At 40.2% G+C, this 25183-nt stretch overlaps 2 protein-coding genes across 2 annotated transcripts in view; one reads left to right on the top strand and one right to left on the bottom strand.

Annotated features, from left to right (window-relative positions):
* Positions 1 to 9935, top strand: part of Dnajc2 (DnaJ heat shock protein family (Hsp40) member C2) — a 31497-nt gene extending 21562 nt beyond the window's left edge. Inside the window, exons 10-17 of the mRNA XM_010637046.3 lie at positions 200 to 349; positions 2550 to 2638; positions 2781 to 2850; positions 4747 to 4931; positions 5635 to 5735; positions 5852 to 5959; positions 9448 to 9602; positions 9838 to 9935. Of these exons, the coding sequence (XP_010635348.1) occupies positions 200 to 349; positions 2550 to 2638; positions 2781 to 2850; positions 4747 to 4931; positions 5635 to 5735; positions 5852 to 5959; positions 9448 to 9602; positions 9838 to 9912 (933 nt within the window). The 3' untranslated portion in view covers positions 9913 to 9935. The remainder of the gene's footprint in view (positions 1 to 199; positions 350 to 2549; positions 2639 to 2780; positions 2851 to 4746; positions 4932 to 5634; positions 5736 to 5851; positions 5960 to 9447; positions 9603 to 9837) is intronic.
* Pmpcb (peptidase, mitochondrial processing subunit beta) lies at positions 9264 to 24634 on the bottom strand. Its single transcript, XM_010637032.3, has 13 exons — positions 24502 to 24634; positions 23254 to 23394; positions 22438 to 22524; positions 19633 to 19762; positions 17018 to 17216; positions 16601 to 16680; positions 14002 to 14114; positions 12808 to 12951; positions 11825 to 11985; positions 10831 to 10916; positions 10586 to 10674; positions 10350 to 10425; positions 9264 to 10267 (listed from the first exon to the last, which is right to left on the bottom strand). The coding sequence occupies exons 1-13, from the start codon at positions 24598 to 24600 to the stop codon at positions 10203 to 10205; spliced, it is 1470 nt and encodes a 489-aa protein (XP_010635334.1). The 5' UTR covers positions 24601 to 24634; the 3' UTR covers positions 9264 to 10202.
* Positions 24635 to 25183: the final 549 nt, after the last annotated feature.

Below are 25183 nucleotides of genomic sequence, written 5' to 3'. Positions count from 1 at the left end.
TCCATGATTGTTTTACATTTTCTGATATTTTAAATGCTTGTAGAACTTCATCAGCTGCCTTTTCCAATTCAGCCTTCAATCTTCAATAAGTTGACCTGTGACTTTTTTTCTGATTAAAAGATTTATTTTTCAAATAAGATTGTAGACATTTATAAATTCCAATTTTCTTATTAAAATGACTTGTTCCCCCTTTTAAAAGCAAAGACAAGCTGAATTAGAAGCTGCTCGATTGGCTAAGGAGAAAGAAGAAGAAGAAGTTAGACAGCAAGCATTATTGGCAAAGAAAGAAAAAGACATCCAGAAAAAGGCCATTAAAAAGGAAAGACAAAAACTCCGGAACTCATGCAAGGTACGTGAGGCTCATTAAGCAAACACTAAGCACAAAGTAAATCAGGTTACTTATTCAGCTGGAAAATGTCTGTTTTTATACTATGCAAATATAATTGAGCGTATGTATTTTATTTTGAAATGTAAATTTGTTTTTAAATTAAATTTTTCTACATTTCGTGTGTGCACCCTGATGGTTTTTTAATAATCATTGTGTCACTATCAAAGCAAAAAGTTAATATTCTGATACCTGTTCCATATTTAGGCCTCTCTTTTTTATATCTACAGTGTCTTTCAATAGTTACTTTAAACAAGTTAAGGCCCAAGGAAGTTCAACACAGAGCCTTTGGGAATGGCTTTGACGTTTTTTAAGATCTTCTGATGCTGTAACAAGGCTTCATCCATTACTGCTTTCCCTTCCTTGTTGGCATCTGTTGGAAAGACCAGATCACATTTCTGAGAGTGTGCCGTAGTTTAGTTTGAGTTGGTTACTTCCTAATGGTATAAACCTCATTTTTATCTTTGGAAAAGTTACTTTAGAAGTTAAATTTTATCTGAACTAAGAGAGACATCATTTGGGTGAATATGGGTGATTTTCATTCAAATACACTTTCACTAAAAGGACCAAAAAACCCCAAAGTTTTAAATGTAATTCTAAGAGATTTTGTCATGTTTTAAACTGGTAAAGTCAAAGGGCAAGAGTGGTCCTTATTAACAGAATGAATGAATAAATTCACATAATCCAGTCTATAGTAAAGATTGCTGCAAAAGAATATTGCTATACCCCTGTACTAAAATTCAGAAAGTAATGTAAATGCTTAATATATATTTTAAAACATCTTGTTTTTCACATGACTGTCCAGAAGGCTCTAGACATGAGTGTGTCTGATCTAACATATGCCATCCTAAAGTTTCAGTAACACTTGAAATAAACGCACATAATGCTTTGAAAGAGGTTTACTTTAAAGAAAAAAATAATTGATGTAATTGAGCCAGGTATGCTGGCACATACCTTTAATCCCAGATGTTTGGGAAGGTAAGACTGGAGGATCGAAACTTGAAGGCTAGTCTAGGCAATTTAGCAAGACCCTGTCTTAGGAAAAAAAAAAGACCTGGGGATGTAGCTCAGTGTGAAGGCCCTGGGTTTATTAATCCCTAGTTCTGGGGGGGAAAGTACTGTCTCTTTAGGCATTTTGGTGTAAGCAAGAAGAAATACCTCAATGGAAAAAAAATGACAACAGATTTCACCTGGGTAGAGAAGCCCATTCTCAGAAGGATGCAATATGTCAGAGTGAGTATGGGCTCAGGATAGCTGCCTGAGTTTGAAGTCCTTCTATCACTTACTGGCCCGTGGGCCCCCTGGCAGGTGACCTCAGCACCTGGCTGCCTCTTTCCTCACCATTTTATGACTGAAGTGATCCCTAGGCAGAAATGTTGAGGTGAACTCTCAGGATCTGGCACACACCCTCAGGGTATACTGAGAACTTCATGAAAACCTTTAAAAGTCAGGAGCTAGAAAGCTTGACTAGTTCTTAGGGATGCTGTATTAATGAGGGTAAAAATTCTGTCATTTGATAACTGGGGTTTTGTTCCTTTGGAGCATGATTTAATTCACTCGTCAAATATGTGATACTTGGGCCCCAGGGATTTAGCTCAGTGATGCTGCTGCCTGCCTCGTAAGAACAAGGTCCTAAGTTCAATCCCCAGTACCAAAAAAAAAAAAAAGGATACTCACTATGTACCAAGCATTTGTAATTAACATGGATGTGATAATGACACGATCCTTTGCCCTCAAAAAAATCCAGTGATTAAGCCAGGTGTGGCAGTGCATCTGTAATCCTAGCACTCAGCAGACTGAGGCAGGAGGATCTCCTCAAGTTCAGGGCCAGTCTAGGCTACAGAAAGAGTTCAAGGCCGGCCTGGACTGTGTAGTGAGACCTGGTCTTAAAAAATCAAAAAAACAAAATCCACTGGTTAATGATGGAAGTGACAAGTAAATAAGCAGTTGAGACACTTAAAGATGGGTAACAGGAGGGGACTGTGGTGTTCCCTCCGCACACATCCATTGCAGCTGCTCAGGGTGAGCCCAGGACAAGACTGCAGATGACAGACACAGCATGCACCACTGGGCCAGAGCCTCAAGGATGAACACTGGTGATGTGTTTGAAGGTATTGCTGGTATCGGTAGATATAAGGTGGGGATATTCGCTTTGTGCTTCTAGACCTGGAATCACTTCTCGGACAGTGAGGCGGAACGGGTTAAAATGATGGAAGAAGTGGAGAAACTCTGTGATCGGCTTGAACTAGCAAGGTATATCAGGTCTCCTCTGGGGCTCAGCGTAAAGTTCCATCTTTTTTCCGGAGGTTGGGAGAATCAGACCTAGGGCTTCATGCCTGATGTGCTAGGCCACAGAGCTACACACACCCCAGCCCTCATGACTGTCTTTGTTTAGTTTACAGTGCTTGAATGAAACACTCACATCATCTACAAAAGAAGTAGGAAAGGCTACGCTGGAAAAACAGGTAACAGAAGAAACAGCATTGTTTTCCCTCACTGTTTGTCTTTGTCACTTTCCTCATCACTGGGACAAAACACCTGAGCATAGAACTTAGAAGTGGGGGGTATTTTGGCTCCTGCTTGCAGTGTGTGGTTCCTTCTGGCAGAAGGGCATGATAGGAAAGAGTGCTTAACCCTTGGCAGCCAGGAAGCTGAGCGAAGCGGGAACAGTAACACACCCTCCGGTCATGATCCCAGGGGTCCAGCTCCTGCACTTGTCAGTGGACACATTCACTGATTCCTATTGCCCCAAGGTCCAGAGCCCCACCTCTGCACACAGACTTGCGGGGGACATTTTAGATCTAAACCGTTACACTATTTCTTCATCTCCTCATACATAGTTTTATTAAGGGCTGAGAGCTTCTCATTTCTCTGTTTTCCACTATGTTTTGTTTGTATTAAATTTTTTTTTAAAAAAATGGATTTAGTGTGGTGGTGTTTTGTTTTACCATGTACAGTGTTTGATTTGTGGTATCTAGCATATTAATCATGTTTTCCAAAGTAGTTGTTTTAATTATTCTAAGTGTTTTTATCAGATGACATTCAAAACCAAATAGATCTTTGGTTGAATCCTTTTATTGCCCAGGCAAGGGATCACGCCTAGATAACGAATTCAGTTGAATAGTATTAGTAATATTAGTAAGTAATACAAATAGCACTCTTCTGGGTGGTTTTGGAGAAGTGCCTAATGTTGCTGCCACAAAGTTCAGCAAAAGTTATGCTAGCAGAAAGGCTGAGGACCAAAAGATGGAGCACCTACTGTAGTACATGCTCCAGGAGGGCCACATCCACATCTAGTGGCCACAGAACCTCAATGACAAGGCTGAACTGGCTTTCTAGAAAGACAGTGTTAAAGTGCAGGTCAAGGAACCACATGAACTATAAAATATCAGTAGGGATACAAAGTTATGGAGAGAAGGAATGGAAAAAGAAATTGGTTAGGAAGAGTAGGTCCAAATTAAGCAGGTTTTTAGTACCATCATGGCATACCATTACTTCCCATTACTTGGCATACCAGAAGGTTCAACACTGCTGGTTATCGGGCATTGGTGAGCAGCATGCATCGGACAGCTAAAGGAAGTACTCACAATAATCCCATTTTAAGGATCTGGACTATGAAAGTTTAGAATCAGGAAAAACTTTTGGAGATAGGGTGTCAGTGTAGTTCAGGCTAGCCCAGGCTACATGTCAGTCCCTCTGCCTCAGCCTCCCAAGAGCTGAGATTACATGTGTGAGCCACCATACCTGGCTGAAACTTCCAAGTTAGAATTATAGGGACTTAAATGGCTGGCTGTCAGGGATTGAAGAGAAGTGAGTCCAAGTTACCAGCTGACAGAAGCATCAAGGTTTCCTTTGTGCATACTTGAAAGTAGACCAAAAGGAACAAGATAAAGGGTAGAACTTAAAACAGAGGCCTCCCTGGCTGGGGATTTAGCTCAGTGGTTCTGGTGCCTGCCTCAGCAAGCGCAAGGACCTGAGTTTGATCTCCGGTACCAAGAAATTAAAAAAACAAAACAAAACAAAAACAGAGGCCTCCTTCCTGCACCTTTATCTTTTTGCAGAGGATAAATGAGATTATTTGCCAAGAGTGAATGTGGGTTTAAAGAGGCTCAAATGGGCCTTGTGTATGAAAACCCATTGACCCTGTCCCTGCTGACTACAGAAACCTCTTGAAGCCTGGACAGGCTGGGCGGGGCAGGGCTCCTGCTCCCTCCTGCAGACCTGCTATCTGGTTGGGATGACCTGGGAGGAACAGAGGGTCAGAGGGGCTTCACAGGGAGCTGAGAACCACAGAGCCTCGGCACAGGGAGTGAAGAGTGGCAGGAGGCTGTGGTCCTGACTTACCTGTGCTATTTGTGTAGATAGAAGAAATAAACGAGCAAATTAGAAAAGAGAAAGAGGAAGCTGAAGCACGCATGCGACAAGCATCTAAGAATGCAGAGAAGTCCACTGGCGGAGGTGGGAGTAGCAGTAAAAACTGGTCAGAAGATGATCTGCAGTTACTAATTAAAGCTGTGAACCTCTTCCCTGCTGGAACAAATTCAAGGTACTGGTTTTCTTGAACACTTTTCAACACAGCCTGGAGGCAGAACTCCAAATAGCAGCACTGGTTATCCAAGAAACTTGATCTAGAAAGGCTGCCTGCCACTGAATTCAGGGCTTTAGTGGAAATGTGAAAAGCACAGTGCATTTTGAACCTCTCCTCTTACCCATTACACCAACATACACATGCAGCAAGCTGCTTACCAGTGCTTTAGGAAACTGAACAGGAGAGAAATCTTGACTGTTACTTGGCTTATCCCGACATGTGTAGGGACTAGGTTTTGTGTCCTGTAGTATCCCTTCCACCATCATAAGGTGTTTCGATTCCCACCTCACGCCTCTGCTTCCTTTAGTGTTCAGAGTTAAAACTCAAGCCCTAGAGACTCAGCCTTCCTCTTCTGTAGAGGAGAAGCGAAGGCATTTTCCACATGGCCTCTCCTCTCAAGATGAATGTATGGGGTGGGTGGTATACACAAGTGTCCAGTTTAATTTCTGTTGAGTTCTACAGTGTTGGTAAGGTTTTATAGAAATTAAAACCAACATTGTAGTTATTTGAACATGAACTATTATCCAGGCAATAGTAGTGAAGTCTAATAGCACAATTAGACTAATTTAGAGCTCCTTTTATAGATTTTACAACCCTTTTGCAGTGAAAATGTACTGTTTGTTGTTCCCTTACTATTATTAAACTCACATTGTCACTCTAGATGGGAAGTCATTGCTAACTACATGAACATACATTCTTCTTCTGGTGTCAAAAGAACAGCCAAAGATGTTATTGGCAAAGCAAAGAGTCTCCAGAAGCTTGGTGAGTTCTGAGAAATCAATTCGTTACTTTGGATGTATATTTTTCAAATAATTTATGCATTTAATGAAGGACTAAATGAGGTGATCTGTTAATTATTAAACTTTTTTGTTTCTCAGACCCTCATCAAAAAGATGACATAAACAGAAAGGCTTTTGATAAATTTAGAAAAGAACATGGAGTGGTACCTCAGGCAGATAATGCAACACCATCAGAACGATTTGAAGGTAAGTTTTGTTTTTCTAAAAGTAGACAATGCTCACCGTGATTCCAGGCTGCTGAAGATATATCAGACCTACTAGGATCTATGTTCAGAATGACTGGAATATAAAGTAGAAAACTAGAAGATATAAGAGAGCAAGCATTAGTCAGAAGTTTACTTCTATGAACCACTGATGTTCCTTCCTCCGATTAGAAAGAAGAAACAAATATGGTACAACTTTCGCATTAGGGAATCCAGGCAGAGTATACAGGGCTTCTTTCTACTCTTCAGAAGTATTTCAAGATAAAAAGAAACTATTATAAAGTGCTGTCATGTTGATGTTCTAACTAATGTGATTACTCCAGACCTGTTTTTCTGACAAATCATGACCCTCACTGGGTCAGGAAATTGTCTTTGTAGTTTGTGAAAAGAAAACATTAGCCAGCAGTGCATCTGCAACAGATATTTTCCCTGTGAAATTTTGCTCATGGGATACAAAGTTTTTAAAACTGACAGGCATTTACAAGAGTTTGCTTTGTGGTCTCACTTAATACATTTTTGAGACACCTTTACTTCCTTAAACTAATCTTGGATATGTTTTCCAGATTGTAATTCCAAACACAGTTTTGGATTAGTAGACTTGACATGTTAAACTGCACCGTTCTAATAGTCTGTTTTACCTATATTCTTAGTCTGGTTTATTATCTCTAGCTTGAAAATATAGACTTGTTTTGTAGATGGGGAGGAAATCATGCTGTGCTTGTAAAAATCTGGGATGTCTTATGTGAGATAGGCATGATTTTGGCTTTTATTATTTTTTTAATTTTTTAAAATTTTTTTTTCAGCTTTAATTGAGTTTATTGGCACATTTTAGGGATACAGCACAGTTACATTCATTGTTGGGATCTTGTACCTCTACATGACAAGTCTTGGTTCTCATTTTTTCCCCTTGTCCCTGCCCTCCCTTCACCCCCTCCTCCCCTCTCCATCTACAAACACTTTATTTCCATCTTTTCATTATCTCACATTTTTTTCTTTTCCCTTATTACCCTTCCCCTACCCATCCCACCTTCCCTATACCTTTAGCTCCTTTCTTTCCATTTCACAATGTCAGTAATTTTATTAGGATCTTATGTATTATTGCAGATTATTCACACCAGAGAAACTATTCGGTATTTACACGTGTGACTTTACTTATTTCACTTAGGAGTATATCTTCAATATGTATCTATTTTCCTATGAATGCATCTATTTTCTCTTTCTTTATGGCTGAGTAATATTCCATTTTATAGAAAAACCACATCTTCTTTATCCAGTTTCCAACGGATGGGCAAATGGGCTGTTTCCAAGTTTTAGCTATTAAAAACTGTGCTGCTATAAACATGGGTGTGCATACTTCTCTGTGATATGATTCTTTTAGTTCTTTTAGAAAGATACCCAGCAGAGGGATGGCTGGGTCAAATGGAACCTCCAGTCCAAGCTCTTTGAGGTATCTCCATATTGATTTCCATAATGGTTGCACCAGTCTGCACTCCCACCAACAATGGAGAAGGGTTCCTTTCTCCCCACAACCCCGCCAACATTTGTTAATGTGTGATTTCTTGATAGCAGCCATTCTTTGTGGGGTGAGGTGGAATCTCAGTGTTGTTTTCATCTGCATCTCTTGAATGACCAGTGATGTGGAACATTTTTTCATATATTTACTTGCTGCTTTTACTTTCTCTGAAAAATGTGTGTTCATTTCAGATGCCCATTTTCAAATCGGGTCTTTATATTTGTCAGGGGGCTGATTGTTTTGAGTTCTTTATATATTCTTGGTAGTAGTCCTTTGTCTGAGGAACAGCTGGTAAAAATTTTTTCCCACATTGTATGTAGAGTGTCTTAGTTCTGCTGTTGGTTTCTTTTGAAGTACAGAAGCTTTTTAATAAGATGAGACCCCAGTTGTTGATTCTATCTGCTAGTTCCCATGCTACTGAGGATTTGTTCATAAAGTCTTTTCCTATGCCAATGTCTTCTAGAGTTCTGCCCAACTTACCTTCAGCAAGTTTAATGGTTCTGTTTTAATATTTAGATGTTTAATCCATTTGGATTTTGGCTTTTAATGAAGTAACAAAGCACAGGTTTCAGAACACCTAGAAGGCTCTTCAGGAGGGGTTTATTCTCCCACCTCTTCACCTTGTTCACAAGAGCTCATACAGCATTCAGATCTCTTTCTTAAGTGATTGGCAGTGATGCTACCTGTATCTGACTTCTTTACTCTTTGATGGGTAAACTGCAATGGCTCCTCTTTTCATTCACCCCATTAAAAAGCAACACCCTCCCCCACATCCTTTATTTCTTTTGGGAGGTGCTGGGCTTAAACCAAGAACCTGTGCAGACAGGCATGGGTCCTACCACCTCTCTTCAGTTGTGACTTACAGGAATTTTGGAACATGGTTTTATTTTCCATTTCTGAAGTAAGTAGAGAAAATAATTTCATATCACTAAACCTATAGAATCAAGGATACCCTGAAATAAAAGGAAATTCAACTAAGAACTTCTTAGGATTTAAAAATCTACCCTTGTAAAAGCTTTTAATCTGCTGCATGAGTTGTTTTGAATATGTTTCCTTTTCTAAAATAGAGAAATAACTGATTTTTACCCTCTAATGCCCAATTTCACAGAATATAATTTCAAGTAGTAGACAGATTGTTGCTAGCGTATAGGTGCTACTGCCTTTAACATTCTCATTTCACTGGAGAAGTGGGTTAATACTGGACATCCTTAAGTAAAGTGTATTTGTTTTTGACATGTTACATATTTGTCAACTATAAAGGTTCAGTTGAGTGTCTTACTTTTCTTGTTGCTGAGACAAAATACCCGACTCGAAAGGAGGAGAAAAGGTTTATTTGGCGCACAGTTCGTAGACATTTCAGTCCATAATCAGCTGGCTCCAAGGCAGGGTGGTGTAGCAGGGAGTCATCAGAGAGGAGAAACAGTCCATGGCTGGCAGGCAGGTGAGAGCCCATTCGCCCACTTTCTGTCCCTTGTATTTTATACAAGCTACCTGCCCTAGGGCAAGTGTAGCACTCACACCCTTAATCCTAGCCAGAACTGTGCCAAACCCGTCAGTGGACTGATGTAGTCATCACACCTTTGATCCCAGCACCACATACTCCAGATCCAGCCACCTTTGAAAAGCCCTGCCTATGACCACATGAGGCTTGGGGGGATGTCTAGACACACGCCAAAGTGAGGAACTGCATTAACAGGTGGTGTTCAGCATTGCCTCCACAAGATTTTAAGAAATGCTTGGTTGAATAGTACCGAATCCTTGGGTGCTTGGCTTGATTTGATAGGGTTGTTTCCTCCAGTGTAAAATCAGAGTATTTTCCAGGGGCCTTTCCAGCAAATTAATTAGTAAAAAAGTTCTGGTGAGTATATACTAGGTTTTAAAAGTTCTGGTGAGTATATACTAGGTTTTAAGAGACCAGTAATGAGGCAGGTAGTTTCTCTAATACTGTGTTTTAACAGGTCCGTGCACAGATTTCACCCCTTGGACAACAGAAGAACAGAAGCTTTTGGAACAAGCTCTGAAAACATACCCAGTAAACACACCTGAGAGGTGGGAAAAAATTGCAGAAGCAGTTCCTGGCAGGACAAAGAAGGACTGCATGAAACGATATAAGGTGGAAGATTTTTAGTTTATAAAGTCATTCCCAGTACAACTTGTGATGATAGAGTTGGCACTTTGTCTGTTATTTGGATAATAATAGGTATCATCATGCTTATTTTACTGCCACAATGGTGCCAGGGCCAAAGACATTACAAAGAAATGACCAACCTTAGAAACTTTGTAAATTTTATATTGGATACAGCCTTTAAAACTGACGGCTTCTGAAATTACACTGTTCTCTCTCCTAGGAACTTGTTGAGATGGTAAAAGCAAAGAAGGCTGCTCAAGAGCAAGTGCTGAATGCAAGTAGAGCCAGGAAGTGACGTAATGACAATCTTTGTGTGTGCATTTTTTAATAAAACTGAAAACACTAAATTTTTTATTTCCAAAATTATATTTATGATAATAATTTTAATGTGTGCTGCTTCCAGTATAACTTCTCAGAGCACCAAGACTGATGTTATACTAAAGTCATCAAGGTGCTAATCTTACCCTGACACTTCATTTGGAAAGATTTCCAAACACATTCACACTTGTTTTTCTCTTTAGGGATTGATAGTTTACACTAGGCAGTTTTATAAATATGCTTTCAAGATATTCTGATTATGAGTGTTTAACCACGAAGCCAGCACATGTTACTGCAAATCTGGTTAAAATCTGGTAGCTGCTCAATAGGACCTGTGGATTAAAAAGAAGGTAGTTAAAACTGAATGAAAGTACACGGCTACCTTTCTGCACAGACCGAAGGAGCCAGACTTACCAACAGCAGCAATAGCTGGACTTTTGCCATAGATATATTTGATGCAGACTTCTCGAAGTGTCTTGGCATTCACAGCCTGAAACAGGGAAGGTACCATCATTTTAAACTTTTTGTAGTAAAGACAGATTCTATACTTGGGACTTTAAAAACTGAATCAAGATTTAGGGTGCATGTTTTCAGCCTTTGTGACATGGATCTTTTCACACAAGACCCAAATGGACCTAAACACTACTTACATCAATTCTTGCTTCAAGCTCAGGGATGGGAATTCTTCTATTGTAGCATAACATCTGCCTACCAATATCTTCACAAATTGGTGTAGAACCTGTTTAAAGAGAAGGAAAAACTGAGTACTGACTATATCAACCATTTAAAGCCAAGACTCAAGTTTGGTTTTGTTTTTGGTTTTGTTGCTGTGCTAGATATTGGACCCTACCACTGAACTACAACCCTAGCCCAAGAGCCCCTAAGTCATTCTTACCGTCAAGCTGTAATAACATGTTTGTTTTCAGAAGATTTTTGGCTCGTGCAACCTCACTATCAGTTACACTTGTGCAGAGTCGCATCCTAAAATATATATGGAAACTAGTATTATGAAAGAATTGGAAAAAATGTTAGGTAATTTTATAATTTAATGACCTAGAGAAAAATACAAGAACTGACTGTAGTTATTTCAACTTAATAAAAAGTTGAGGGCTGGGGATTTATCTCAGTGGCACCATGCCTGCCTCACAAGTTGCAAGGTGTCCTGAGTTCGATCTCTGGTGCCTTAAAACAAAATGTTGAAATTACTAATAATTCTCAGAAATTATGTATATAAATGTCTAATTGTTTTTCAACCATCACATTTTTAATGCACTAGAAGAAGCCAGTCACATTTTGAGAAATGCTACTAAAATTGTCTTGAGCCGTCACAAATCCCCCCCGCATCTATTACTACGGTCCGATATGCTAGAGGATTTGGTCAGTGGGGCATTCACTGTTTTAAGAGAATCTGTTGAGTTTAACTTAAACGTAATAATGATCACGTCCTAGTTGACCAGAATTGGAAGCCACTAAAGAATATTGGAGGAAACAGATCTGAGTAAAAGTTCTAAGAAGCTATGAGTCAGGCTCGTATTTGAGTCAGTAGGCAGAGGCAGTTTTTTAATTAAAACTTTATCTTTTACCAGTGGTACTTTCAGATTGACTTTCATACCCTGCCTTTCCAAGCCAGATTACTTTGAGATATTTTCCAAACAACTTCTCTTTGACTTTGAAGGTTTTAGGATCTATAGAGTAATCTTCTTTTGAAGGATTGCGAATTTATAAAACCAGCTTCATGCTTTTCTTCTAACAAATATCTATCTTTAAAAACATGGCAATCACAGCTACTGCTTTAAAAGATAAAATTACCATCACAAAGTGTAAAAAGAAAACTGGCTTAGAACACAAATGTTAGTCAAGATTTAAACTATTCAAAGTTATTTTCTCACCATTCTTTCTGAACAGCATGTATCATGTTTGCAACCGTGGCTGGTTCACAAACCATGTAGAGTCCCCACAATCCTGTATCTGTGTAGGAGGTGTTGAAGGACTGGAAGCTGTGGCAGAGATTGCCCTGACAAGTGAGCTGGGCCAGCTTGCTGGATAAATTCTGTAAGGAAACAGTCCAAAACAAGTGTAGGTATCTACGTCCACAGTATCAGGAAGAAATGATGTAATAGCAAAGGAATGCCTGAAGTTTCCTAGTTTTATCCAGCAACAGTAATAAAATTCAGTGAGGCCAAGAATTACACTTAGAAGCACCCAGTCCTTATAACTGATACAATAACTACGCCTATTATAAAGCAATACACTGCCATTAACCCATTTATAGGCCTCTTGGTTATATGTCTTAAGGATTTTAAATTATATCGCATGTGAACCTTAAAGTATATGGAATGTATTTTAGAGAAAATTTCAGAGAAATTATACTATTTTGAATTTCAGACTTATAGAATTGTAAAAATAATGCAAAATCCCTTTATTCAAATTTGTTATATTTTACATGTGTGCGTTTGTTCTTCTTTACGTTTTTTCAACAGTTTGAGAGTAAGCTGCAAATACGCTTTTTTGTCCCTAAATTCTTTAGTGTGTACTAATGAAAATGAAAAACAAATTCATTTTCTTATAGCAACTTCATATGATTAAAACTAGTGATATGGTAATGTTAGTAGTAACTTAACAGTTATTGCAGTAACTATTGTATTAGTAACTACTATTACTATTATTGTAACAGTGACTGTAATTCTCCCCGTATTTTGCCAACTATCCTACTAAATCTCTGTGACAGAGAAAAACATACTTTAGCCCAAATGCAACCTAGGTCAGTTTATATTTTAAAGTCACAGTACAAAGCAGTATTTTGCCATTTCATAGAGGGAAAGAGTTCTTACAAACAGTGTATTCCCTTCGTTATGAGAAATTAGTCATTTACCATTCCTCCTCCGAAAGAACGATCCCAGTTGCCGATCAGCGTGTTTGCAACCATGAGGCAGATTGTATCTGGATGCACCCAGCCCACAGCTTCAACAGCTATTGCCAGGTGTGCCAAGGGCATCTTGTCATCCCGCACACGAATCTAGAGGAATAGCAAAACACCTAGTTAGGATGTAGATTACTGCTATATGCATAACAAGAGAGAAACTCACTAGTCCTACTAATTGCCAAGTTGAAATGTTCACCATTATTACTCTTTTTAACTATCAGGACTCATTATACCGTACAGTTTAGAAGAATCTCCTAAATTAATGTGGGGAGGGGGCAGTACTGCTGAGAGAACCTAGGGCTTTCAACTGTGCTATGCTCAAAGCCCTTTTTCATTATTTTGAGAAAGTCTTACCAAGTCACAAAGTTAGCCAGGCTGGACTCAAATTTACAATTCTGCCTCAGCCTCGCAGTGCTGGGGTTACACCCATGCACTACCATGCCAGCCTACAGTAACTACTTTCCCCAAAAGATCTCTACTGAAGTACTACCAGGTTTACCTGGTAGAAACTTATCTTGTATTTCTCAATCTTTATTTTTCTATCAAAATTTAAACTAATACATTACAGGTTTCCTTCTGTGCTACCTATGCAACCACCACCAACAAACCTCCTTCCAGATACTATTTTGAGCAATATCCTAATGTGGCAAACCAAGTTCCTAGTGAGACTCAAAGCTAAAGGTTACCACCTTTAGCAGATTCCCTGCAAATTCTGGCTCTTAGCTACTACCCGGCAAATGTGTCATGGGCAGAACTTAGAGTAAACTCAAGGAAAAAGATTTTAGGTCTTTCTATACTTGATCTTGGCCAAAAGGCCAAGAAGCGATAGGTCTTTCTGATGTAAGGCTTTTTTAAAAAAAAAATCTTAACATATGTAATAGGCATGATGCCAAAGAATAAGTACAGAAGGACCAAATTATGACTTAATTGCTCTTAAAACTTTCCTCCCTTAGGAAAGGAAAAGTTAAATAACACGCAGTAGGAAAGAATGGAAGCAAAGTAGCCTGTCTTCTTCCCTTTATCTGTGTTTCAGCATAGACTTCCTCCATCTTACTCCTAGAAAATGCACATTTTGTACATTTGTTTGCAAATGTAACGCAAGACACCCCAAAGGCTAAATTCTAAGTAAGGGACTGGCCCTACCTCACTTCCTGTGAACGGGCAGAGAGGCAGAGCTGGTATTTCTCCTTTGTGTGCACACAGAGAGTCACCAAAATGAAACTTCGCTAACTCAAGCAGTTCATCGTGGGAAACACCTAAATGAAGGAAAATATGTTCATCCACATTAACAGAAGCACAGTCCAAGTCAGACCACTGACTGCTAGACACAGCCTAACAATAGATTCCGGAGGGTACAGTGTGATGTATCTTGCACGGGAACTGCCACTTCAGAAGAAATGGCCCACAACACACTTGCTTGGTATTAATAAGGCTTGAAGTTGCACAGCTTGTTTTCATCAACTTAAGTGTACTCAGCTGAAGATAAGAAAATACCACTTTGTATAAAAAATTGTTATATTAAGTTTTAGAATGCAACCTAGCAAGAGATCAATTTGGTGTTTTATGTGTTAAAAGTAGGAAAGAATACAAATGAGAGTCCTATCTCAAAGCTAGATACACAAATAAGCTTCAATCTTGGAATTCTGCCATCAAAACTTGAGAACAAGATTTCTCAAAATATCCATTGCTATCCATATGCTCACTACTTCAGCATCCATAACATAAGCTTAGATTCTACATCCTTTACTATCCAAACTTGGGGTCCCAACCTGGGTGTGGCACACGCCTGTAATCCCAGCACTGGGGAGGCTGAGGCAGGAGGATTGCTGAGTTTGAGACCAGCCTGGGCGACATAGTGTGTTCCAGGTTAGTCTCAACTACACAGACCCTGTCTCAAAAAACAAACAACAAACTTGGGGACCCAAATGATTCAGTCTTTGGGGAGGGTGGGCTGAGACAGGCTGGGTATATAATTAAGGCTGGCCTTGAACTCACTAGCCCATGCAGGTCTCAAACACATGCCCATTCCCGAGTGCTGGGATTGTAAGTGTGTACCACCATGCCTACCTCAGTGAAAGTTGCTTATCACAAATTTGTAAATATGAACATGTGAGTGCTTCAAAAAACATAACATTTCTTCAGAATACTCCATTAGAATATAAAAACACCACTTACATCTGTACTTCAAAATAATTAGTGTAAAACCAGACAGTAATAGGCAGTATGATGTTTTGGAAATCACTGTAAAGGGGTCACCTTGGGTACCAATCCAGAGGGTGACAACACATTACAGTATAGGGTATAAGGACAGCAGTCGCACTGAGAATCCTCAGGCACTTGCAGCAGCAATGAACACCCCTTCTGTTTTGTTACTACCTCACCTACTCACCCTGGTTGGACAGGCCACATACTTCGCTGCCCTCCAGCACCACCTCTACTTACTGCAATCTACAAGGCAGGGAAACTAGTTTTTCTAAAGGAAGCCACAGAGAAATTTATTTAGCAATTCAAAGCTGCACAAACAGAAGATTATGAGCTAACTGGTAGCCACAACAATGAATGAGGTGTCAGTTGAGGCTTAAACTGGTCAATTTCACTGGTCTATGATGCCATCATTTGTAAGGCACATCAACATTTATGTACCATTAAGATAAAAATGCTAATGAACCTAGGTGTACTGTGAACCCTACGCTGTACTAACTTCTGCCAAAATCAAATGGCATTCAGCGTCCACGTGCCGCAGTAACGGCTGAGCAGGCCCAGTTGACTTGGCTGCTGAGGTGGCATCTAACCAAGGCAGTTTCAAATGCTGAAGGCCTCTTGGCACCAGCTGTCTCAGCACATAAGGGTTTGCTGGGAGCCACACGTGAGTACCACATGCAAGATATTTCACCTTCATTTTCACCTCCTCCACTACCCCCAGGTCATTAGCTCAGAAGTCTACCCAGAGCAACCAGCAATTCACTGTAATTTCTAGTAAGAGAAAAGAGCACTTGCACACCATCTTCATTGTGCTCTAATATTAAAAGATAGGAAGAAAACTGGAAACCAATTAAAATGTAGTGTTTGCCTAAATTCAGTCTGCCAAAGAATGAAGTAAACTTGCCCATCTACTGACTCTGCAGATGGTCCCAGCAAGTGCGATGTCACCAGCGGGTTTGGATGCATGGTGTACATTCTCAGGGTTTCCCTGTGCTCCCCACACATAGCAGTTAGCAGATACTCTGAGCAAGTGACTTTGAAGATGGCGATGAACAACCCATTCCTTGTCTGACCAAGGGTGAAGTTGCCTCTCCAGAAATAACTTCAAACATCAAGAGATTTCAACTGTAGGACACTGCTTTCCAAGTGGGACCATCTTCTGGGTCACTCATCTGCCCTGTCCCGTAAGTGAATCCCACCCTGTATGCACACTTAAAATACGAGTTGCTCATCTAGTTTCTCTATAAATGAAACCTAAGAAGACAGGGAAACTGGTTCCTGCACTCCACATTCCTCTAACATAAAATACTTTGAACAATTTGTTCTGAAATAAAAGCTATTAAGATAACAACAGGATCAAGCTGTTCATCAACAGGATGAAGCTGAAGAAAATACTACTCCAACAGTTGTATAAAACACTTAAAAGAGGGATTGGAGATTTAGCTCAGCAACACAGAGCCTGTCTGGCAAGCACAAGGTCCTGAGTTCCATCCCTGGTACCAAAAAAATTAAAACATTTACAAAATTGAAACTGACTCACCTCCAGCAGCAGCAAGCACTATTCTTGGCCCCTTATAATGTGTGGTTATATAATTCACTAAGTCCTTACGATTTATAGACCTGTTGATGGAGTAAAACAATTTTAAAAGGAAATAAAAGGCACAGATCTCCAGGTAACATACCTGAAATCAAACTGGACCTTAACAGTATTCTAAGAGTTAAAAGCAGTCAGAAATGGAATACAGGCAACAAATATCAAAGAGCTCCAATTTTCCTATGTCAAAAAAGGCAGATCTAACACCATCAGTTGCCTGTTCCAGAAGCAGTATGAGCCCATACACCTGGGAATTCTGTGAAGGTGAAGTATTGTTAACTACAATACCATTCAGATTATCGGGGGGAATGACCTCAACACACTTCTTCCAAGTTTGAAAATATTATACATTTTTATACCTACTTAATATTTTCAGTGGGTCCCAAAATTGTCCTTCCGAGTGCTGTATTTTGATAAGCTGTGGCATGAAGATAATCAAAAACAACTTCCTGTAAATTAGTTTCAACTTCCTGCATCTCTCTGAGGATCACTCCACGCTCACGTTCAATCTCTGCTTCTCCCAATGTGCTGTTTTGTACTATATCAGCAAGAATTTCTACAGCTAAATGAAAATAAAACACAAACACCAAGAATCTTAATTTTTAATATTAAAATCTCCACTGACCAACATTCGATAACGATTTCAGTGACTAACCTGGAAAAATTCATCCATATAATCAATGTATCTAAAAGGACAATATTAAAATTTAACATGTAAAATATAAATCCATCTGGGTACAGAAAGCTTAAGGGAAAAAAATCCTAAATTTGCCTTCCTAAATTTGACTCTACTACTTCAAAACTGCCACAGAAATCTGAAAAATAATATATATTATTCTGTGTGAAGATTACAAAGTAGAAAATTCTATTAGCAAAAATGTAGGTGTATATAGAGGGTTCACATCACCCTGCTACCTTCTACCCCAGCTCTTCCAGCAATGAGGCTGGTGCATAAAAAGGCAGAGAAACACCACAGTCAATCACCCCCAAGGTATCTTAGAGCTACAACCTCAAGCACAGTAATGATAAAAATCTAAAACTGCAGTGAATTTTATGAGAAAAAGTACCTCTAAAAATAGAAAAACCCAATTCTTGCCATCAATCTAAATTTTATTAACTGTAAAATAAACTTAATAATCTTAAGTCATGTTTTTGGAGAACTACACACTTTCGTTCCTTTTATTTTCACTTTATGGGGACTTCTCTCTGAATTAACTATGTTCAAATACCAAGAGTATGACAAAACAGACTGGTAAGAGTAAAGTGAGATTCAGAGCATGACCAAATAAAATTCATCTGTCCAGATGGGGAAACCGTAGTCCAAGCAGACAGTAAAGGAGGAAGGGCTGCAGCAGCGGGCAGCACAGAATTCCGGCAGGAAGCTCCTCCTCCCATGGTAGTCCAGGCCAGCAGTCCCAGGAGAAGACGCCCTAATTCCCGGTACTATTTTGATTAAAATCTCCCTTATTTCTTTGTAATGCACACTTAGTGCTGTTTGGTGAGTAGGTCAAGAAGTTGACTTATATTACAGCTGGAGGATCAGGTGTCTCACTGGTAAGAACAGGTGACCCAGCCAGGACTGCTGTGCACCCTGTAATCACATAAAGAGGAGGCTGGAAGGCAGAGGTTTGCGAATGTGAGCCAAGCCTACACGGGCTGGTGACTTCCCCAGACCCTGTCTCAAAGTACAATTTAAAAGTGACCATAAAATTAGGGAGACCTCTACTCTACACGTTTAATTATTACCACACAGCTTCACCCAGCTGTGGGGATAAAAATCGCCAACAAAGCCGGAAGCCAGCAGTCCTACAGAGCACGCTGCTTCCGTTCCCCCAGGAGACCCTGCTCTTCCTCCCCAGCCAGCAGCCAGAAAGGAGGAAGAGACCTTTCCACTTCTCCCTTTTCTATTCCTCCTCACCTTTCCTGCTGTTGTATTAAACAATAAAGCAGCAGTCTACAAGGAACACGCGTGCCCCTTGTCCTCAGTCTCTTATTATTAGCCTGTCTCTGCCACTCACACCAAAATGCCCGCCATTGTTGCAGTCATTTTTGTTGGCTTTTTATTCATGTACAGGTGATGAGCTTTCTGTTTTGTTTTGCTTTGACAAAGAAAATGAATCTGAGTCAAAAGAAATGCACTGCAGCCCACGCCACGCTCAGTCTGGGCCTCGATTTCCACAGAGCAAAGTAGTGACACCTGCTTGGGAACCAGATCAGATGGACATTTTATACACAAGTACCTAAGCAAAGTGCCCTTCACACCTTACTAATAAAACTTATTAATAAAACTTTTTTTTTTTATTTTATTGGAACCGGGGATTAAACTTGGGACCTTAAGCATGCTAGGCAGGCAGCAGAACTAGTGAGCTAAATCCCCAGCCCAATAAAACTTTATTAATAAAACTATTAGAAACCCCAAATTTTTAAGTAATAAAGTCACATACAAGGACCTTTAAGATTAATAAGTTCACAAATTAGCTCTAAAATGCAAAGTTCTGTTAATTTTTCCACTGCAAACATGTTTCATGTACTATTGCTGCACGATTTTCAAACACTGTACAGAAATTGCTATGCTATACCGTCAGAACTATTCTATTTCTACAAAGTCAAAAGAATCTCTATTTTACTGCTTTATAAACAATAATGTTATAAGTGAACATTTGCTTACTTTGCTCAAAACCAATAGTTTTTGTATCAAACAAGAAAAGAGTAAGAATACTACACAGATATACGACTCTGGAAGAAGGAGGTTTAAAACAAGTGTTAAGGGCTGGTTTGCACAGGTTTTCAGGCCTATAGATATTTTGTATCAATTGTCATATTTGGAGAAAAAAATAAGAACAGCTGCCCCTCACCCAGACTTGGTTCATTTTTCCACATTTCTGGGGGTCACTCTTTCATAGCAGATATAAAAACTGTACTAAACTATTTCTGTATCTCGTGAAAATTCCGTCATCTCTCAGTATAAACAGCAATACCTCTCGGCAAATCTTTGGAGAACGCTTTGGCGTAATACACAGTCTGCTCCCGGGAGGTGTAGGCATTGAGATGGGCACCCATGTTTTCAATCTCAAGTTCCAGGTCTAACTGGGATCTCTTTCTGGTGCCCTTGGGGAAAAAAAAGGAAAACAAATTGTGATTCCTTTCTTCACCCTTCATTTTGCCAAACAGTTCAGATAATGAAATAGAGGCCAAAAAGCCTAGGTCAGTTTTATGCCAGGACCAATTTGGTTTCTAAATCACGTTAGGCTTCTCATCGACAACAAACCAACAGCCAAAATCATATTAAATGGGCAAACAAATGAAAGCTTTCACTCTAAAATCAGGAAGACAAAGATGTCCAGTATCACCACTTTTATTCAATATAGTTCTGGAAACATTAGCCAGAGCAATTACACAAGAAAAAAAAAGGATTAAGGATAGGAAAGGAAGAAATTAAATTATCATTATTTGCAGATGACTTGATACTCTTACACAGAAGACCCCAAGAATTCCACCAAAAGATTTTAGGTTTTTTGTTTTGTTTTGTTTTGATGGTACTGGGGCTTGAACTCAGGACCTTGCACTTGCAAGGCAGGCGCACTGCCACTGAGCTAAATCCCAGGCCCCAGACTTTTAGATTTGATAACCAAATTCAGTGGCACAGCTGGATTTAGTTAAGTCAACCATCAAAAGTCAATAGTCTTCCTGTACACAAATAACAGACTCAGAGAGAAATTGGAAAAACAATCTCTTTCACAATAGAATCCCCCCCCAAAAAATATCTCAGAATCAATCTAACAAAGGAAGTAAAAGACCTCAATGAAAACTACAGTACTCTGAAAAAGGAGCTTGAAGACCTTATCAGAAAATGGAAAGACATCCCTTGTTCTTTGATAAGAATAACTAAGATAGTGAAAATGGCCATACTTCCAATGTTGTTGTACAGATTTAATACAATCCCAATCTAAATCCCAACTGCATATCTCACAGAATTAGAAAAAACAACAATTGAAACCAGAAGAGACCTAGAATAGCAAAGGCAATTCTGGGCAAAAAAGGCAAATCAGGGGTATCACAATCCCTGACCTGAAATTGTACTACAAAGTAATTGTGTAGCATGGTACTTTCAAAAGAACAGACCTGAGGATCCGTGGAACAGACTAGAGGATGCAGACATACTAAACCACCTTATTTTTGACAAAGGAGTCATAGATCTTCACTGAAGAAAGATAGCCTCTTTAATAAAAAGTGCTGGAAAAACTGGCTTTCATACCAAAGATTGAAACTAAACCTCTATCTTTCACCATGCTCTAACCTAAAAGCAAAATGGATCAAAGATCTAAATATTAAAACAGAAACAGTGAATCTGCTATATGAGAGAATAGGTAGAACACCTGAGGACATAGGAGTAGGCAAAGACCACATGAACAAAACCCAGACCACATGAGAAATACTACAAATAAACAATTGCGATCTCATCTTACTAAAAAGCTTTGCACAGCAGGAGAAACCAGAGTGAAAAGACAACCCACAATGTGGGAGAAAATTTTTACCAGCTATTCATATATAGGACTATTATCTAGAATATATAAAGAACTAAAAAAAAAAAAAAAAATCAGACCCCCCTCAAATTTAAAGACCCAATGCAAAAATGGGCAAGCAACTGAAATGAATAGACACTTCTCAGCTATAGAATTAGAAATGGCAAATAAATATATGAAAATGTGTTATCACTGGTAATTTGAGAGATGCAAATTAAAACTATGCTGAGATTCCTCCTCACATGGCTGCTATCAAGAAATCAACCAATAACAAATGCTGGTGGGTTTGTGGGGGAAAAGGAACCCTTCTCCACTGTTGGTGGCAGTGTTTTCTGGTGCAGGCACTGCAGAAATATCAGTATAGAGATACCTCAAAAAACTAGGATTAGAGGTCCCATTTGACCCATCTATTCCTCTGCTGGGTATCCTCCCAAAAGAACTAAAAGAATCACACCACAGCAATATATGTGCACCCATATTTATAGTGGCACAGTTTGTAGCTAAAACTTGGAAACAGCCCAACTGACCATCGACTGGTGACTGGATAAAGATGTGTTTTTTAATATAATGGAGTACTACTCAGCCATAAAGAATGAGAAACTACAGACATTTATAGCTAAATGGATGCACATTAGGCCACTCTTAAGTGAAATAAACAGGACACATGTATAAATACCGAATAGTCTCTCTGGTGTGAGAAACTAAATGTGGAAATAAGGACTGAGATGTATAATGGATGCTGGATGTTGGGAAATGGGAAGAAAGTATTCAAATAGGAAGGGAAACAAGGGAGGAGAGAAGGAAAAAAGCAAGAAAGGGACAAGAAGAAACTCAAAATAGAAAAATGGAAACAAAGCTTTTGTACAAAGGGACAGGAGGGTTTGAGGGGGGAATGGGATAAAATAAAATTTATAAAACAAAAACAAAAAATAAATACATTGGGCTTCAAAATGGTAATTTCAGATAACTTGCATTCCAAGAGAAAATCCTTATTTCAGCTTTATAATTCAAGTATCAATAATCATTTCAGACATGGCCCTGGAAAATAAAAATAAAATCATTCTGTGAAAGTAGTGCTCAGCTTTAAAGTCTGAGATTTTGCACTTAACCACCTTTTAAAGAGAATGCAGTGCTGGGGATGTAGCTCAGTGGTAGAGGATTTGGCTTGACATGAGGCCTTAGGTTCCACAAAAGTGTGGGGGGAAAATAAGCTACCTAGTAAAAAGAACTCATTTTTGTAAAATAAGTCTTCCAACTTGCCTTGAAAGCCATATGCTCCAGAAAGTGAGCTGTTCCATTATTCTTCTCATTTTCATATCGACTTCCAGCATCAATCCACAGCCCAACCTTCATGCAACCAAAGAACAATTAAGTTAAATAATTCCTTCCTTTTTCTGACATGCATTTTCCAGCTTAATACCAAAGTCTTCTTGACCTGAGTGAACGGATTCATTCCTATGAATTGGAATTTAAATTTTTGCCCATCAGGCTACTGCTAGGGGCCAGTAACACCATTCCCTTGAGCTGCACTGAGGATTCAGAACCTTAGCTTAACTCATTACGACGGCCAATTAGTAATTCTGGTAGAAGAACAACAGGGACGGTCAGAAGGCTCAGGTTCAAGTCACGTATTAGCTGCATGACCTTGAACAGGAAACTAGGCAATGTGGATGATGCCTACTAAAAGGAATTACTTTAAAAATCAAATAAGCAAGAAAATGTGTAAAACACATGTCACAGAGTAGCCCCACAAACACACACCTCTACATCAATACTACAAACAGTAATATGCTGGTCTGTGAGAAACAGACAGTGACCCAGCACACACAGGGCCCTGGGACGGAAGTGTAACTGGAAGAGAGGTTCGCAACTCAGATGAACTTAAGGCAAAACATCCACCAGCCAACTGAAGAGGTCAAGGATGACATCCAGAGTTTGGGGCTGCGGTGTGGCTCTGTGAAAGAGCACTTGTCTGACATGCACAGGCCCCGGGTACCGGCCCTAACACTGCAAAGGAATCAACAGTTTGCTCTGACCCCAAAGAGGCAGCACTCACAGGCTGCCCAAAGCACTTACTGTGCACGTTGAGAGTCCAGAGTCTTCAGAGGCCACTCTGAGTCCATTTTCCAAACATGTCACTCGTGTTTCAGGAACATTCAGAACAACTTGTGCAGCTGCCTGGGTACTTCTCAGTCTGTTCCCTCCAAAATACAACAGCTGGTTGGGGTAGGAGGAGGAAGGGGAAGTAAAACCGTATTACTATTCTGGTATTAAATATCAATCAGAAGATCAAACCTACCTCAGACTATATTCTCTCTTGCACAGTTCAGTGGTAGAGCACTTGAAGTAGAGGGCTCTGGGTTCAATCCCCCAGCACTGCAATAAATAAAAACCTCCTCCTTAATTTTGATCCCACTGAGATCCACCTCTGACTGGCCTTCACCCCTTCCTTAACCAACCACTTTCCTAATCCAGCATCATAATTACGAAGCCTTCCCTTAAGGAAAACCAAGTTTATACTGTAACCACTACCCACAGAGAAACAGGCTTAATTTCAATACCTATCTCGACATGCCTCCTATTCATTATATTGAAAACGAGCAGGGAAAAGGGGCCAAGAAAAGGAGAGGAAAAAACTCTACGAACACGGAAATAAGGCTGGAGTGGTCAGTGTTTGAGAAAAGCAGTGTTTTTAAAGGATGGATAGAAGAAGAGCGGAGCCTTCAAATACAGCCTTGGCAGCCTGGTTTGCAGACTATCAACTACTAAATCTTCAGCAAGTTTTTATTTTCACCCACACACAGTCCCTTGTCGTTACGGAAAGCTAGAAGGTCTCGTGAGAAAAATGAGTATCCCAAGTTTTACTTGAGCTGTTACACTTAAGGTTTGTGAGAAGCCCAGGGAGGAAGAAGCTCAGTTTTAGGCAGAAATAGAGGCAACCATTTCTCTCTAGTTTTCCACCAAAGATGAGCACAATGGCACACACCTGTAATCCCAGCACTCTGGGAGGCTGAGGCAGGGGGACTGCAAACTGGATCCCAGCGGGTCTGACTTAATGACTAGTGAGACTCAGTCTCAAAACAAGAAGTAAAACAAGGGTTGGGAATGTAGCTCATTGCAGAGGTCCCGGGTTCAGCCCTCAGTACCGGAAAAAGAAAAGTTTCCTAATTTGCAAGCAAGTTTTCAGTGGACCCCAGCGCTGGAGGGCAGGGCCAGCGACCAGGATCCCCGCACTCCACCTCCAGCCCGCCGCGCCCGCTTCCAGGTCCCTGGTCCCCGCCGCCGTGCTGAGGGCGGAGGGTGGGGGTGGGGGAGTGAGCTCACCAGCCCGGAGGCGCCTGGGCGAAGGTGCCTTTCCGCGAAACCCCACAGCCGCCGCCTCGCCACCGGCAGCAGCACAGTTCTCACCACAGTCGCCGCCATGGCTACTCAGGAGAAATTGATGAAAGTGCTTCCGAGGTCGTGACCTCTGCCCCGGAAATGTAGACGGGCTCCACCTGGTGGCGGTGCTGCCAATTACATGTGGGTGGGTTCGGAACCTGGGCTAGATGGTGTCTTTAACCAAACCAGGTGAAATCAGAAGGCTGTATCATCAGTTACTTTTATAAATCATCCTCGCCTTCTTGGGTTCCTTTTTAGCCCCAGCTCCTTTAAAGAAACTAAAAGTAGCAATGAGGCCTATCCTGTTTTACACTTATTTGCTTAGGTTACAGATGAAACCGAGGTAAAATTAGGTGCCTGAGGTTCTGATAATCACAACAAGCTGTCTCGCTCCAGAGACTAGCTTTGTTATCAGTATCAGTACAGACACCCTGTTAACTTTATCTCATTTTACCCTGAAAATTGGTGTCCCGAGTTCTGGGCCCAAGCCTGGGTCTCTCCTACCACCCCTTCTCCCCCATGTACCCCTCCACCTGAGGACCCCTCTATGGAACCTCAGCCTCTCTCTCGAGCTCCAAGCCCAACTAACCAGTGACTACTGGACAACCACATCCGAATATCCCTT

The sequence above is a fragment of the Fukomys damarensis genome, unplaced genomic scaffold, assembly GCF_012274545.1.
Source record: "Fukomys damarensis isolate Sample0158 unplaced genomic scaffold, DMR_v1.0_HiC HiC_scaffold_4, whole genome shotgun sequence".
Classification (NCBI taxonomy): domain Eukaryota; kingdom Metazoa; phylum Chordata; class Mammalia; order Rodentia; family Bathyergidae; genus Fukomys; species Fukomys damarensis.
This window is presented reverse-complemented; position numbering and strand designations above follow the sequence as displayed.